General features: G+C 29.0%; 1 protein-coding gene across 1 annotated transcript; it reads right to left on the bottom strand.

The window, feature by feature from the left end:
* Positions 1-632: 632 nt before the first annotated feature.
* LOC100573389 lies at positions 633-14,692 on the bottom strand. Its single transcript, XM_003243792.4, has 7 exons — positions 13,720-14,692; positions 6,585-7,340; positions 5,865-5,934; positions 3,021-3,120; positions 2,711-2,836; positions 2,474-2,632; positions 633-2,363 (listed from the first exon to the last, which is right to left on the bottom strand). Exons 1-7 carry the CDS (start codon positions 13,751-13,753, stop codon positions 2,295-2,297), a joined length of 1,314 nt encoding a protein of 437 aa, XP_003243840.3. The 5' UTR covers positions 13,754-14,692; the 3' UTR covers positions 633-2,294.
* Positions 14,693-16,107: the final 1,415 nt, after the last annotated feature.

Raw genomic sequence — 16,107 nt, 5'->3', positions numbered from 1 at the left:
CCAAACTAGTCAAACTCCAAAAAAGCATCGATAAAAAAAAACCTTTTACCCATCAAGAAAATAATAATAACAGGTGCCTAAGAAATATAAAAAAGACGAGTAAGTTTAACATACTCGTACAAAAAAAACCAATTTAATTAGAGTACTTTTTCAATTTCAGCAAATTCTTGACGGGAATAAATTTTTCATGAATCAATTTTTTATACTAAAATCTATTCAAAATATTGAATATATTATGTTCTGACTATTAACTATACTTGTTAATTTCTTTATCAATTATCAAATCAAAAATCTTTACATTTTTTTTTTAATTCAACCATTAAAAGTACCTTAATTTTTGTCAGTCACTAAGGTAGACTTGATGAAAAATTCATAGGGTTTGCAGGGGCCTTGACGTGATTATATAAGCGTAGGAAATAAAATTATTCTACAGCTTTGAAAATTAATAATTATTAAACCAAGAAAAAACACTAGAATACTAATTCTATTGATGTGCCTATATTGTAAGGACTTCTATAGAAACCATAGGCATGACTGGTAAGTTGTGACTATAATTCACAATTTTATTGGTACATAAATAATCAGACAGTCGTACCACTCGTACCTACCGATATTATGTAAAATCAATAATATATAATAATAATATTTTATTTTATTAACGGAATAAAATTTCCAATTTACAATAATAAAAATAATGACAGTTTCATAGGTGTGTGTTATACTAAAAAGTTAAAACAAATGATATAAGAACGAGAGAAAAATAAGAAAAAAATATAATATATATAGAAATTAAAAGTTAGACAATTGATTATATAACAGTTCGATTAAATTAAATATAATAGTAGGTAATAATCTAAAAATAACAATTCAAAGAGCTAAGAGTCATATTGAACAGGTCCAAGTTGTTAAAAAAGTTACCACATGACATTAATATAATAGCAGGGTAGTATGACATGTAGTTAGTTTTAATAATTGATAAATAAAAAAGATATTTATTTCTTGAATTTTTTATATTTACATTGAAATTAATACGCTCTAAAAGTTCTGGGCAGTCAATTAAATTATGTAATAGTTCAAAAAGAAATTTTAAATTTAACATTTTAAATCTACTATTTAAAGGAGCAATATTAAAAAAAATACTAAAATTAATATACCCAAAATGAGGACGTCTTTCAAAATGACATTTAAAAGATAAATATCTCAAAAAATTATTTTGTATACTAGATAGACTCTGGTTTTGACAAATGCTATCAGAGTGCCAAATTAAAGAGGCATAGTCAATATGGAAGAGTACTAAGGAATAATATAATATTTTTAAAGCTGAACTATCGTTGAAAACACATAAGTTTTAATAATCCCAACTTCATATATGATTTATTTCGAATAGAATTAACATGATTGCTAAAAGATAATTTTGTGTCAAATGAAACTCCTAGGTCTTCAATAATATATTTACGTGTTAGATTTGTATTATGTAAAACATAATTATAAAGTATAGTATTTTTTTTTAAAGATTACGAAATAACGGAGCATTTATCAATATTTAAGGACATTCCATTATAGATACACCATTTATAAATATTATCTAAGTCGGCTTGAAGTTCCAATGAATCATCAATACACTTTATTTTTTTAAATATTTTAGTGTCATCAGCAAATAATAGACATTTTGAGAAATTTAGAACTTTATTAATATCGTTAATGAAAAAAGAAAAAAGTAATGGAGATAGGTGGTCACCTTGGGGAACACCTGATAATACATTTATTGAATTAGATATAAAATTTTTGTATTTAACAACTTGTATACGATTTATTAGGAATGAGTTAAGCCAAGAAAGTAAAGGATCACTAAACCCATATAGTTTTAGTTTATAAATTAATAAAGAATGGTTAACCCTATCGAATTCCTTTTCAAAATCCGTATAAATTACGTCTATTTGAGCTTTATCTACAAATGAATCTAAAATTGATTGTTTAAATAAACATAAAATAGTAATTGTTGAACGCTTAGGACGAAAGCCATGTTGTTCATTAATAAGAATATGACCACATAGGGGGAAAATAATTTTTTTAACCAGTTTAGAAAAAATTTTAGGAAGTATAGAAATGTTAGAGATTGGTCGATAATTAGTGACTAGAGATTTGTCTCCTTTTTTAAATATAGGTGAGATGAAAGAATATTTCCATATAGGTGAATTACATAATATTTTTTAATGTTCTATACTTCTATATAAATATTGAAACTGTTAATAAGACAAAATAGTTGATAATCTATTGTGTATTTGTATGGTTACTTATGTCTTTCTATATTTACTCATTGTTTTTACCATGACGGATACAATGTTGTAAGACGTCATTAAAACCTGAAATTATATAGAAATATTAAAGCAATAAAGCATCGGTGGTTCTGAATAGTATTTTTTTATTGATATATGCTTATAAATAAGTCGTTAGCTAATAAATTAATACTTACGTTAGCAAATATTGGTAAATTGACAATTGTTTTTGTCGAAGCTTTAATCGTTATATAATTAGCGTCATTGATCTGCATGGTTAATAATAATAACTTTTTAAATTTTAAATCCATCTTCGTCCAATTACAAGAATATATTCCAAGGTTGACAGATTTTCTCTGCGTAATATAGTTTAATTATTATCGATTTAAATCAAAATAATGTATTTAAACCTATTATTATATTTAGATACCAACTTTTAAGTTAATATTATCAAATAAATGACAATACAGAAATAATTGTAAACATATATATAAAATTCCAGTGCCGATCTTGAATAGGTTTACGATTTTATAAGTAAATGATTCTGTTGATAAGAAAACCTAATAAGCAAAATAAACTAATTAATTAAATACCAAAACATACCTATGTACTATGTAGTAGGCACGATGAACATTTTTAAGTAGTTTGTAGGTACTATATTAAAATGTTGACTTATTATACAGTACACCTCAGTCCTCAAGTCTAATAAATTGCTTGCTATAAATTATTATATTCAAATATTACCATTAAGAATGAGTTCGACAACATTATGAATAAGACTGAATTAATAGCAACATGCATCAACACAATAGGCTTCACAATTGGAAAATAAAGTTTTACTTTCCTGTAAAAATAAATAAAAATACGGTACTGGTCTAGTTGCCCCAACAATAAAAAGTACGCTCACTCAGGTTTGGTTGCCGCTCACCACTTACTAAAATTAAAAAGGTAAAAAAACTATTTGAAGCATTTATCGCACTATATTTATAGCTTATACATTTAAACTATAAAAATACTCATAAACTCATAAACTATAATAATACTCATAATAATAATAACTAATAACTAATAATACTCAAGTGGTCGAAATAAAAATAGACATATTAAATGCGAATAAATAAAAAGTAAAAAAATTTTACAAAAAAAATACATTATTCATAAATTATGCAGGTGGCCAAAATGCTAATATGTTTTGCAGCATATGATTAAAAGGATCTTGTCCGTTAAATTTACTTCGCCACATAAACTCTGCCAAATAAGAATCTAGGAAGTTTTTCTTAGTCACTCTTCGTTTCCAGTTGTTCCATTTAGTTCCTACTTCCCTACATTCTGAATTGTATGAGCTCGACTTATAGGATTCACAAAATTATATTTGAGGTATCTGGTATACTGTTAAGTGATTATAAAGGCCAGTTTCTTGAATATTGTAAGGCTCTCCAGGAATCAGATAAAATGGTCGATCTAACTCGAATATTATGTTCACAAATAATTGGCGATAACGTATTTTCCGACCGATCGGGTACACATATACGATGAAGCACTCATTGTCCTCACGACATATGTCATCAAATACCTATTTCTAAGTATTCGATCTACATTATTTTTACGTCTGACAAATAAACTCTCATCAATCTCAACAATAGCACCAGTACCTGAGTACCTGCTACTTTTTAATCTCCTTGAGAAAGTTTCCATACCCATAATTCTCGAATAAAGTTATTCAAATCTAGTACCTACAGTAGATTGCTCATTATAAATTGACGTTTAAAAGTTCACTGATGTTAGTTCATGAGCACAACGATAAATTAAGTTAATGCAATAGTTATTAACTTTACCTAGCACTATGAATCCAATTATTATTGGTCTTAACATCTTTTTCTGAAAGGCTCGACATGATCTTAAATGACATCGCCACCAATCCCTTTGTACATCTAAAATTATTCCATATCACATTGTAGCAAGTCCTAGTTTTACGAATAATATTTGCGTTTTACAAAAAAATTATTGCAGATAAATTATCATCCTCGTCACAAAAAAATTGTTGGAAATTCATGGTTTTTGTTTTAGTACTACGGTTTTTTTTAGAATATTATATATATTCAGTGATGAAGAAGATATATTTCATAAGTGCTTTTACACGAATAACCTACGTATATAATTTTCCGTTTTCGTACCTTTTTAGATTCTGAACGGAGCGAGGAAGCTAGTGGTTTTACAATGGTGCTTATTAATTTAATTTTTTTTTTTATCCTGTATACAAAATTTCTACCAGAAGGAGTGCTTCGATTTCAACATATAGTATCTTATCTTTTAGAAAATTGGATCAAGATGGTACTTTAGAGAGGTCATTTTTCGATTTTCTCTATAATTATTTAATTTTACGGGAAAAACACCGACAAATTACAAAAAACCGCTAAAAATAGGATTTTTAAATAATTTTTAATAATAATTTCTATCGCTTTGTTTATCACCATAGAAACGAATAAAACATTATAATACCAATTTAACTTACAGGCTATAATAAATAATAACAATATAAAATATCCAGACTATTATATCATTGAATTCAAGTTTAATACAATCATTTATACATTGACCCACTTGTAACCTACTGTACAGCAGAGCGACATCTACTTACCCGCTTTTTAATAATATGCAGTATATGGATTTTATGACAAATTATTATAATATCGATAACACAAGAGATGTAAGTGGCAGGCGTCAACTAAACCTGAGTGGAGGGGGAATTCTTTCTTGGCGTCTTGGCGGGGGTCAACTAGACCAGTACCAAAAATACTTTGAATATAGGTTGTTGTTACTTGTTTATGTAAATAATTTAATAACAATAATGTCAAAATTTTAACTTAATAAGTAGGTACCTAACTGTAATATAATTATTATATTTACTATTTGACATGTAAACCATAGCCTGTAAGATAATATTGATAAATTATAACTAATAAGGATTTGTAATTAAGTTAAAAAGTTTAAAGTATATATAATTTATATCTAGTATGTAAAATATATAAAATTGTTAACAGTGGTGGGCGAAAAGGGAAGGGGATGATTAGAAGGATAGATCCCCCTGTTAATAAATATATAAATTCAGCCATATCGCCCATTCTCCCCCCCCCCCCCCCTTATAAGATAATTTTACTGCCACAAATTATTAAACCAAATCATCGGTTGTTAGGGGCAACCTAGTAACTTTATAACATTAATTTCATCTTTATTATTATTAGGTTGTCATGGCAACTGTAACGAGTAATCGGTCAGAAAAATACAATTTATTATATTTTAGGCTTCCAGCCTCAATGACGTCACGGTAACGGTGTCCGTGTCCCACACTCGCACAAAATTATAAAATGACCCTCAGCCAAATGACATAATATACTTGTCACATTCTATCATTGTTATAGTCTTTACTTTTAATTCCACCTGGTCACCTCCCTACCACAATATATACCTCCTAGATTAAATTTTCTACCACAAACCATACTCTAAGTTGAACAACAAAATGTTTAAAGCTCCAAAAGGCGATGACTGTCACTAAAATAAAAAATTTGTATTATTTCATATTATACTTACGAATCAAGTTGTTGTTGATCAAACAAAATTGATTTAAAATATTTATAATCATCTACATCATGATCATGATCTGAAAAAAAAATTTATAAAATGCTGGTAACTATATATTATATTGCATATAACCATGAGAGTATACTATGTTATAAACCCATTACATTATTAATATAATTATTTGTAATATAAGCATTTCATTGACATATATATGTAACTATGTATCCGCCGTGGGAATGAGCACGGCCGGCGTATATGGCATTCCGCTGCGTGTACAGATTTGATCCACAGCGGGCCTGCCCTACCACGCTCGACGCTCGGCCCCAAGGCGAGTCAGTCGTTTTAAGTCCAACAGAACCTTTTATTTATTTAGTTGTGTAGATATGTACACAACAACTAATATTGTATGCACAAATATTAAAAAACTATATAGAACTTCATTAAAAGCATTTAATTTGGCAGTTTGACGTTTGGCTTCTATTTGCGTAGGTAGGTGTAATAAATTTGATCGGTACAATTATTTTAATGGTGTGAAGTGTTCAGTGTTAGGGACGATTGTTTCAAAGAATAAAAATTGATCGAAATTTAAGACAATACGGAAAAAAAACATTTTTTTTTCTACCTAGTGATTTTGCGTATTCCCTGTTTTTATCCAACAACCGTAGAGTAGATTCTATAGTTTCTAATGACACATATTTTTTTTAAATAACAGTAAACATTTATTCTCACCCTTTTGAAGGTTTTCATTATACCCGATGTTCTTAAACGCTTCAGCCAGTACTTCGTATTGAATAATTATCGCCCAACCGATAGACAATAATAATATATCGACCATCAATACTAAGTATACTGTTTTCACTCCTATTATTATTTCGAATACGTAAAACAGAATATAATACTTATTATAAGTGTTTACATCAACAGGATATCGCCTGTTTACAACGTTCTCTAAGCGCCGATTCTCAGTTTTGTGCGCTATGAATGAGTTTATCATTATTGGAAAGATAATCCATTCAATGATCACAAAAATGCAAAACATGAAATATAAGTTTGTAAGTTGTAAAGCCCTGATACGGTGTTTGCACAGTATTTTAATGTTATTACGACACTGTTTGCTCTTCAAAAATATTAAATCTGTAACGTCCAAAAGCTCCAAAAATTTTTTCCTGTTGATTATAAGTATGACCACTTTCCACTCAGTAAGGCAAAAATATGAATTAGAGAATATGATCAGAAATAAATCAATGTTGTCAGTAGTGTCTTCCAATTCAAACAAAAATCCACAATTCCCGAAACCAATTAAACACTGGGTTATCACGGTTAACGCAATAAAAGAAATACGGTAAACATTCCAACCGAATATCTTTTTGCTGTTTGGATCAAATATTTGATAAAAACCGCATTGCTTTAAAATGTTTAAATTAATGGTGCAAGTATGATCATTACATGTTTCCATCGGACTTGGTTTCGTTATGTTCGTACAATCTGTAAAAAAAACATTGATATAAAACTGTAGTTAGTTTTGAACAGATAATGTGATAACAATAATATTCAATGGATTAAGATAATAGCTTTTTTTTCTTGTAGTATCACCAAATAGGGGTGAACCGTTTGCACAATACTTACCGGGGACCTTCCCCGTGCAACATAATTTATTAAAAAAAAACAAAAATTTAAATTACATTACAAAATATAACATTCAATATAAACAACAATATAACAATGAGGGCATCATGGTTGTCGTGATCGCCTTTTTCTCCCGTGGTGCTATAGGATTGAGTGAAGAGTCGTAGTCTGTGGCACCTCAGACGTCTGGTCGGTCCATTTTCTCTTAGTGTTGCCTCAATCGCTTTTCGTCCTGTTTCTAAGACTTTTATTGGCTCTATTTCCATGCGGTAGAGTAATCTGTACAATTCTTCCACGTCAAATAGAGCCGTGGGAGTATTTCGAGTGCCAGCCTACAAAGTAGTTCAGGTATGTCATCCGTGGTGTGAAGACGTTCCAGACGAGATTTCCAACCTCACAGCGTCCGATCGAGGGTAATAAAATACGGTGTGCTCAGCAGTGTCAGAGCAAAGATAGAGCATGTACTTGGGGCTCGGGCCTTGCCCATCCGATATAAGTAGAACTGAAAAAACCCGTGATCCGTCTGTATCATATTGTATAGGTGAGTGGTATCTTGGGGAGATTCCGCTCAGCTCATCTCTCGACATCCAGTAAGACTGGTTCACTGCTATTTTGGCGAAGAACTCCACCTTATTTGCCACGGGCTTACTGTGATTTCTGACTTTCCACTCTATCCTTTTAATTTTTTCGAGTGTTACTGGAGGTTTTCTGGCGGGCAAGGTGGTGTCGAGCGCCGCTGGAACCCTGTACTTTGTATTTTGTCAAAATTTGAACTTCAAATACTTATAAAAAAAAAATTGTATTTATGTATTTTTAATATTTTTCAACTGCTATTATAACAATATATCAGGAACTATGTATTAAATTTTTACATTTTTTGGCCGAACAGATAAAACTTTATTGATATTTATAGAAAAAAAACTAAAAAAAATTAAAACTGAGAATGTCCGTAAACAGCTCAAAAAGAGCCAAAATATTTTCAAAATTGTATGGTGTATAGAAAATGCTAATATAAACCTTCAGTGAAATTTGCAAGGATCTACAGTCATACGTTTTTTAATTACAACAAAATAAGAAAATCGTTACGTGAGAAATCGAGTGAATATCCAATGTTGTAAAAATTTGAATTTCAAACGATCATAAAAATTTAATTTTACTTGTTTGTAGACATTTTTTTATTAAAAAAGGTAGACAAACTTATGAGGAATCTTGTATTACATTCTCGAATCTTAGATTTAAAAAGAAAATTTTTTACGAATTCTTAACTCAAAATAATTTGCTAATTTTCGTGATTTTTCCATATTTTGTAAATTTTTGAACTTAAAATGCTTATAAAAAAAAAATTGTGACTAAAGATTTTTAATATTTTTTATCTGCCTTTGAAACAAAATACTAGGAGCCTTCTATTAAATTTTCAAGCTTTCGAAACCAACAAATAAAATTTTATTGATATTTTAAAAAAAAAACTAAAAAAAAAATGGAAAATAAAAATGTCCCTAAACAGTTCAAAATAAATCAAAATATTTTGAAAATGTTATCGTGTATAGAAAATGCAAATATAAACAACCAGTAAAAATTTCATGTATATACGTTCATTTGTTTTAGAGTTACACCAAAAACCAAAATCGATTTTCTCGAAAACAGATTTCGCGTAAAAATTCCCGTTTTTCCTTAATTTTTCTTTTGTTTTCACGGCGCTTATTAAAACTACTGGGAAATTTTTACTTTTACCTCCCAAAGTACCAACTAGATTCACTTTCCTATCAGAAAAGATACTGTTGAAGAAAATCCAAGCACTTTTACTGTCCTAAAACGTAATGACAAACACAAAAAAAAATTTAATGAAACACATGAAACACATACACACGTCAGTCTGATCAATGACTCGTAATCATCGTTTGTACGTCATACACATTACACAACACATATAATAATAATTATCTATGATCGACGGTCGATAATTGTACATACATGGCTAGTGGCTATATACCTATAGCCCTGGTTAGCCCTAGGGTGAATTCATTGTAAATACGTCCATGTATGTAGGATACTGTATAATAGATATATAGTATACCTACATTTAAATATTATATTATCATATCTATATCTATATATATAAATATATATATAAAAACTTGTCATGACTGAATGACTAACTAACAGTTTCATAATCGCCTAGCTGGAACCGCCCAAACTACCCTTGACTTGACTTATGAGTTATGAGTAGGTATGCAATTTGGTCAGTAGTTTCGTTTTATGATGCAGATAAGACCCACTATAGGCACTAAGAAAAGACTTTCCAAAATTTGTGTCTTGAAAATGTGCTTACACATTGATTTGAAGATTCGTGATGATCATTTTCGATTTCTTTTTTGTTTATAAATAGTTGCCATTGGTTCAAATTATAATACCAACATTCGTATTTATTTTTGTATATAAATGTGACTGTCAATACTCATTGGTAACATATTATATTAGTTACATGGGCGTCCTTTGGGGAGGGCAAAGGGGGACATGTCCCCCTCTAGATATTCCAAGTCTATTATAAATTTAATATTTAATTATTTAAACATAATTATATTATAATTGATACATTGAATAAAGAAAATTGATTATCATAAAATTAGTGAAGAATATAATATGTCATACTTTCTTAAAGACTGTGACTTTTTACCGTCAATTAAATAATGTATCATCATTTACATGACCATACCTCCTACACATGTACGGTTGACAGGTCATTTCGTATATACGCTTCGCCGTGTAAAAACATGGTTAAGGTCTATAATGACAGAGCAGAAACTATCTGGACTATGTATACTTAGTATACATAGACAGAAAATTGATGATTTAAATGTAAGGTAGGTCAGGTGGGGTAAGAGCCTAACGGGGCTAGTGCCTAATCGGGTTATAAAAATACAATCTTTCAATTTTAAAGTTAATTTCATGAAGATTACGAAGTTTAATAGTAATCGAATGTTGTATAATGTCGGTTACACTTTAGGACTTAGGATGTCAAACATAGCAGTTATCATTATTCAAAAAGCTAATCAGTTATTTACTCGTATTTTTTTTTTAAATCGACGATAATTCAACGGCCTATAGTGGCTAGTTTACCCACTTAAATTGCTCAAAATAATTTCAAATTAGGTAAATAAATGTTATTTTATATTTATAATATTATTTAATTTATGAATTATGCTAATTGTATGATACAAATGAGTATTAGCCAATTATGCACTTCCCCCGTGTAAAGTTCCACTCGGGGAAAGTGCGACATGCCTTATTTTGTTAAATAATTAAAAAGATTTTATAAACATTGTTTGTGACTAAAATATTTATGAGTTACAAATATTTATTATTAAATATGTAAATAGTTGACAATTAAACTTTGAATATGTGTTAAATTACCAAAACTTAAAAAAAACTGATATGTATTAACTATAAATTTAAAAAAAACTGATAGTTTGTCAAATCTTGATAAAATTAAATAATTGAATTCTTTCAACGGAATTTCTTTGAAAATTTTCATTACCTAGCTTATGGCACTTGCCCCGTCCAAGAAATAGCTTGTATACAACTGCATTAAAAGTACCGGTTTTGCACTTACCCCGGTAGCAGGGAAAGTGCGACACTTTTTTTTTTTTTGAATATGTAATTTTTTTTCAACTAAAAAATTATTAAAACACATTTTTAAATACATATTTGAATTCCTGATACGTTCATTAATGGATGATAAAAAACTATGTTCCACGTAAGAATACAGTTAAATGGTATAATGTTCCATTAAACTGAGATTTTGCAAAACCACGTCACTGTTACCCTACCTGACCTTAATTCAAAATTTTGTGGACGAATTTTCCAAAAATAAAAGGAATTTACAGTTTTTATTTTAAAGTTTATTAATAATTAGTTACATAATGTTTTTTATTCTTTTAAGTATGTAGTAGGTACCTAGTTGACACTAATTGTATTAACTATTAATTAACTCATAAAGTGAATTATTTATGTTATATATTTACATTTTATTAGAAATTGAACTACCTAATCTTATTTATTTTATATAGATATGATGAATTGATAAATACTATTGTATGAATACAGTCATTGAGTCATATAATATAATTATGCTACGTAAATTTACATATAGCAATTAACAGATTAACAGAAAGGTCAATATTATTGAAAAACACAGTGTACTCGGACACCCAGCCCCCCCTGGATTTTCGAAGATGGACGCTCTTGATTAGTTATACTATTAAACTATTATAATAATATTAGTAGACACATTTTAAACGTAGCGATGAATGTATAATACATTATGTATTGTACCTATTTACAATACCTAATGTGTATGTGTTTTTTTTCTGCCATCATCATTTGAAGCAAGGCTGGTGTAATAACCTGCCACTGTCACCGTTCGGTTGCTCCACGCTTCTTTAACGACGAATGCACGTACACGTCGTGTATTGGATTGGAAGAGGTTTGAAGTTTGTTAAATTTATATTTGATCACAATGTATTAAATACGATAAATGATTATTATATTTATCATCACAATATAAATAATTGGAATATTAATTTAGTTATTAAATTTGTCGACAGAGTCGATATATTCTGCCGGAGAGTAGGTATTGTAATTTACACTATAACAGGGAATGTACTTTATGTGGACGGCGAATGGTGATGCGGCTGTTACAAGTCCTCGACCCACACAAGTACTATAAGCTTGGGATAACTACTTCTGTTTACTCTCCAGATACTCTGAAGTCCTCTGGAAATAGGGCCTCTATTTATTTGGGACATGTTGTGACAAGGAGATTGACGTCATGGGATGTGTGTTGCCGCTGTGTTCAGCACTAATCCGATGCAATGGCAGCATCAGTGCCCTGATTAGGTAGCGTAATATTGTTGTAACTGCCTGGATTCTAGAACGACGTTTTTATGTAAATTCTGTGAGTTAAATTCTGAGGGGACGGTTTTCTCAACGATTCTGAAAAAGTGCCGCCATCCCCCAGCCGGACATGGCGTATACCTACGGGAAGTGTTGTAAGAAAAATACTTTTTAAAAGTATTTGAGTAATTACTCAGATACTCTTAAAATAAAGTATTTAAAATACCACCCAAATACTATAAATAGAAAAGTATTTAAGAAATACTCAAATATTTTCCAGAAATATTTGAAATAAATAATAATTTTCAAATACAAAAAAAAAATCCTTTTACTTTCTAGTTCTGAAATAATTTGTTAAATTCAAAAATTTGTTTATTGCATTTTAAAACATGATTCGTTCAATAATAAAAATTCTAATCAATCATGTTAGTTGCACCACAACAATAAACTTTTCTCTACAGAGTTATATATTAATTTAAAGCTATATGTATGATATGGATATCTCATACAGTCATACCGCCATCGATCGTTGTCGACGATAAACGATAATGATAATTATTGATAACAATTTTCTTGTAAATAGGTAGTAGGTATTAATAATTAGTAATAATATTTTCGTATAATTAAAAAGTTATTATAAAGTATAATAGCCGCTAAGCAGAAGCTTTCTACATAATATATATTTTGTTATTGACTTAAGCGAATATTGATAGGTACCGACTACAGATGTATCTTTTCGATCTTCGTCGACAATAAACTGTCTCCTGGAGAAAAAAAAACATTTAATCGACGAAAACCGACACCAAATTGTCTACAAGGCATAAATTATAAATAATATATAATATTATATTGTTATAATGTTAAAGCAAAACCACGACGGCATGGTATTTTTATTTAACAAGAATAATTATAAGTAGAACCAAATAAGAATTAAAAGAATAAAAAAAAAGTATTCAATAGTAAAAAAAAGTATATTTAAAATACCATTCAAGTTTCAAACACTTCAAAATTAAAAGTATTTAAAAAAGTATTCAATACGGAAAAAAGCATTTGAATACTTTTACTCAAATACTTTACAACACTGCCTACGGGTGCCCACTAAAAAAATCTACCAAACAAAAAACACACGCGTTATACAAACCTACAATTTCCTCCCCTACAAACAAAAACAAACAGGCAACAGCTAATGGTCATAGTTGCCAGGCTTCGTGATCAATTAAAAAAAAAAATATATATAGATATAGATAGTTACGGGATAGTTTTCGTTTTTAAAACTTAAGCTCAGTAATTATAGTGTGTCATTTTCATATTGTGTTGCTTATATTTTAATTTATATTGAACATACCTCCTTTAAAAAAATGTTTGAACGTCGGATTCATCTTATGTAAACATGGACTTATGTTTCTTATTGACTTACGCACGTCGACTGACTACTGCAGGAAATATGTTTATGTGCATTTATGGGTTTTCTTTATATAAGTATTTCTAAATGTATAGTGTATAGTTAAAAGATAGAGCAATTTTAGTGACCCTATTAAAAAATTTATGATTTAAATTAGCTGTCTCTACCGGGATATTTAACTTTAGGTTATGAATAATTTGGTAGGACAAGGAAACCATAATATAAATGTTATAATTTTTCCACTAGAAGGCATTGCGTGAGAACTTTATACAGTGGTGTCATTTGTGAAGGGTAGGGTGGACATTTGTCCCTGTCTGATTATAAAAACAGTCCAATTGTTAGGCCAGTTGTAGGTGAAATAACGTAGATAACTATAATTTTTCTAATTTTGAGGATATATAGTATTGTGTAAGCACTAGAAAACTATTCCCACAATAATAATTAATATTTAGTTTTTAAGTTCAAAAAATAAACGCCGATACCATAGAAATTCTAAAACCAATATGACCATGGTTCATATATTGTAATTGAATTTGTTCAACCCCTCGAGAAAAATATAAAATTACACCATTGAGTTAGGTAGGTACCATCATATTATTTAGCTCCTCCACGTCTTTTTTGCTATAAATAATTATTCTATTTTTGCCTCAGACACGTAAAAGTTATGTAAGATGAGATGCATCGAGACAAAAAAGCAAGTAGAAATTAGCTTGCGAGCAAATAGCGATGTTTTAGATTCTGAGAGGAGTGATTTTTCGATTTTGATTTTGCTTTTAGAATGATGTGTGTTTTTTATTTTTATTACTTTGATTTGTGCCTGTGTACACGATAAGTAGTCCAAATAATGCTTCAATATTCAATCGTAGTATCTTGAAAAGTGAAACTAGTTAGTTCATTGAGGAGGTAAAAATTTAAAATTCCCAACAGTTTTCAAAAGCATCGAGAAAAACAAAAAACAATTAAGGAAAATCAGGAATTTTTTCAAAATGATTTTATTTGTTTTGAACTGTTTAAGAACATTTTTAGTTGAAAATTTGCTTAGTTTTTATTTCTATGAATATCAATAAAATTGTAATTGTTGGGTAAAAAGTATTGAACATTTTCTAAAAAACTCCTAATATATTGTTACAATTTAAAAAATATTAAAAATCCAGTCACAATTTTTTTTTATAAGCATTTGAACTTTAAATCTTGACAAAATACGTAAAAATCATCAAGATTATCTGATTATTTTGAGTTGAGAATTCATAAATATTTCCTTTTTAAATCTAATGTTTGAAAATGCAAAACAAGAGATTCCTCATAGGTCTACTTTAAAAAAAAAAATATCTACAAGAAACTCAAATTAAATTTTTATGAACGTTTGAAGTTTATATTTTTAGAACATTGCATATTCACTCAACTTATCATATTGGTAGCGATTTTGTCATTTTGTTGTAATTCAAGAACTAATAACTGTAGATACATGATCATTTGACTGAATGTTTATATTTTCATTATCTATACACCATAAAATGTTGAAAATATTAGTCTTGTATTAATACAATTTTATTGATATTTGTAGAAAAAAAACAAGGTCCCTGATATATTGCTACAATATCATCTAATTAGATTCTTTTACGACAGTGTAAAATTGCTTTAACATTTTCAGTAAAATAATAAAAATTTTAGTAATAACTAATTAGAATATTTTATTATATGCCACTACAGCCCATAAGCTCACATACTTTCTATATCCATATTATCCAGACTATTAGGTATATACTTATAATTGCCCATTAGTAATTCAGATAGATAATGTAAGATTATAATTTATGAGATATTTTATCCTTAAACTGTCATAATGCGTTTTAAGTCGAATAGTAAAACCAATAAAAATGCAATATAAGACTATTGACCGTATGACCCAAATAAGATAATTAGGCACCTATTTATAATTTATGTATATAAAAACGTCCTACCTTTAGTTATGAATAACTTGGTAAAAAAAATAACCTGCTGTCACATATATAATTTAAAGAAGGTATACATTTTTTATTTTAAAACAGTATTGCATGGGAATTTTGTTATAATTTTTTTTTCCAAGAAAATTAAATAACAAAGTCATGACTATATGCGTGTTACTATATTCAAGGTTGAATGATGTATGTTTACTGTTCCAAAGGATGGTTGCAGACCCAAAAGAGTGGCTCGGTGTGGACGGTGTTTGCATTCAGTCATGAATGCACTCTGAGTTAACGCACCGACCGGTGTCACTAATTGTGTACTACTTGTATGTTTTCAATCCTTAGCTATAAAAGTTGAACATTTTATACAATTTTAACTACAAAA

The sequence above is a fragment of the Acyrthosiphon pisum genome, chromosome A1, assembly GCF_005508785.2.
Source record: "Acyrthosiphon pisum isolate AL4f chromosome A1, pea_aphid_22Mar2018_4r6ur, whole genome shotgun sequence".
NCBI classification, from domain to species: Eukaryota; Metazoa; Arthropoda; class Insecta; order Hemiptera; family Aphididae; genus Acyrthosiphon; species Acyrthosiphon pisum.
Note: the sequence above shows the minus strand (reverse complement) of the source record. Positions and strands in the feature narration are given on the sequence as shown.

What these genes read in the sequence shown, in the direction of transcription:
- LOC100573389 (XM_003243792.4), bottom strand. Translation starts at nt 13,753, where the DNA reads ATGAATCCGACGTTCAAACATTTTTTTAAAGGAG. An exon ending in GATCAACAACAACTTGATTC is followed by an intron (nt 3,121 to 5,864) that starts GTAAGTATAATA and finishes TTATTTTTACAG; the next exon opens with GAAAGTAAAACTTTATTTTC. An exon ending in ATTTACCAATATTTGCTAAC is followed by an intron (nt 2,364 to 2,473) that starts GTAAGTATTAAT and finishes ATATAATTTCAG; the next exon opens with GTTTTAATGACGTCTTACAA.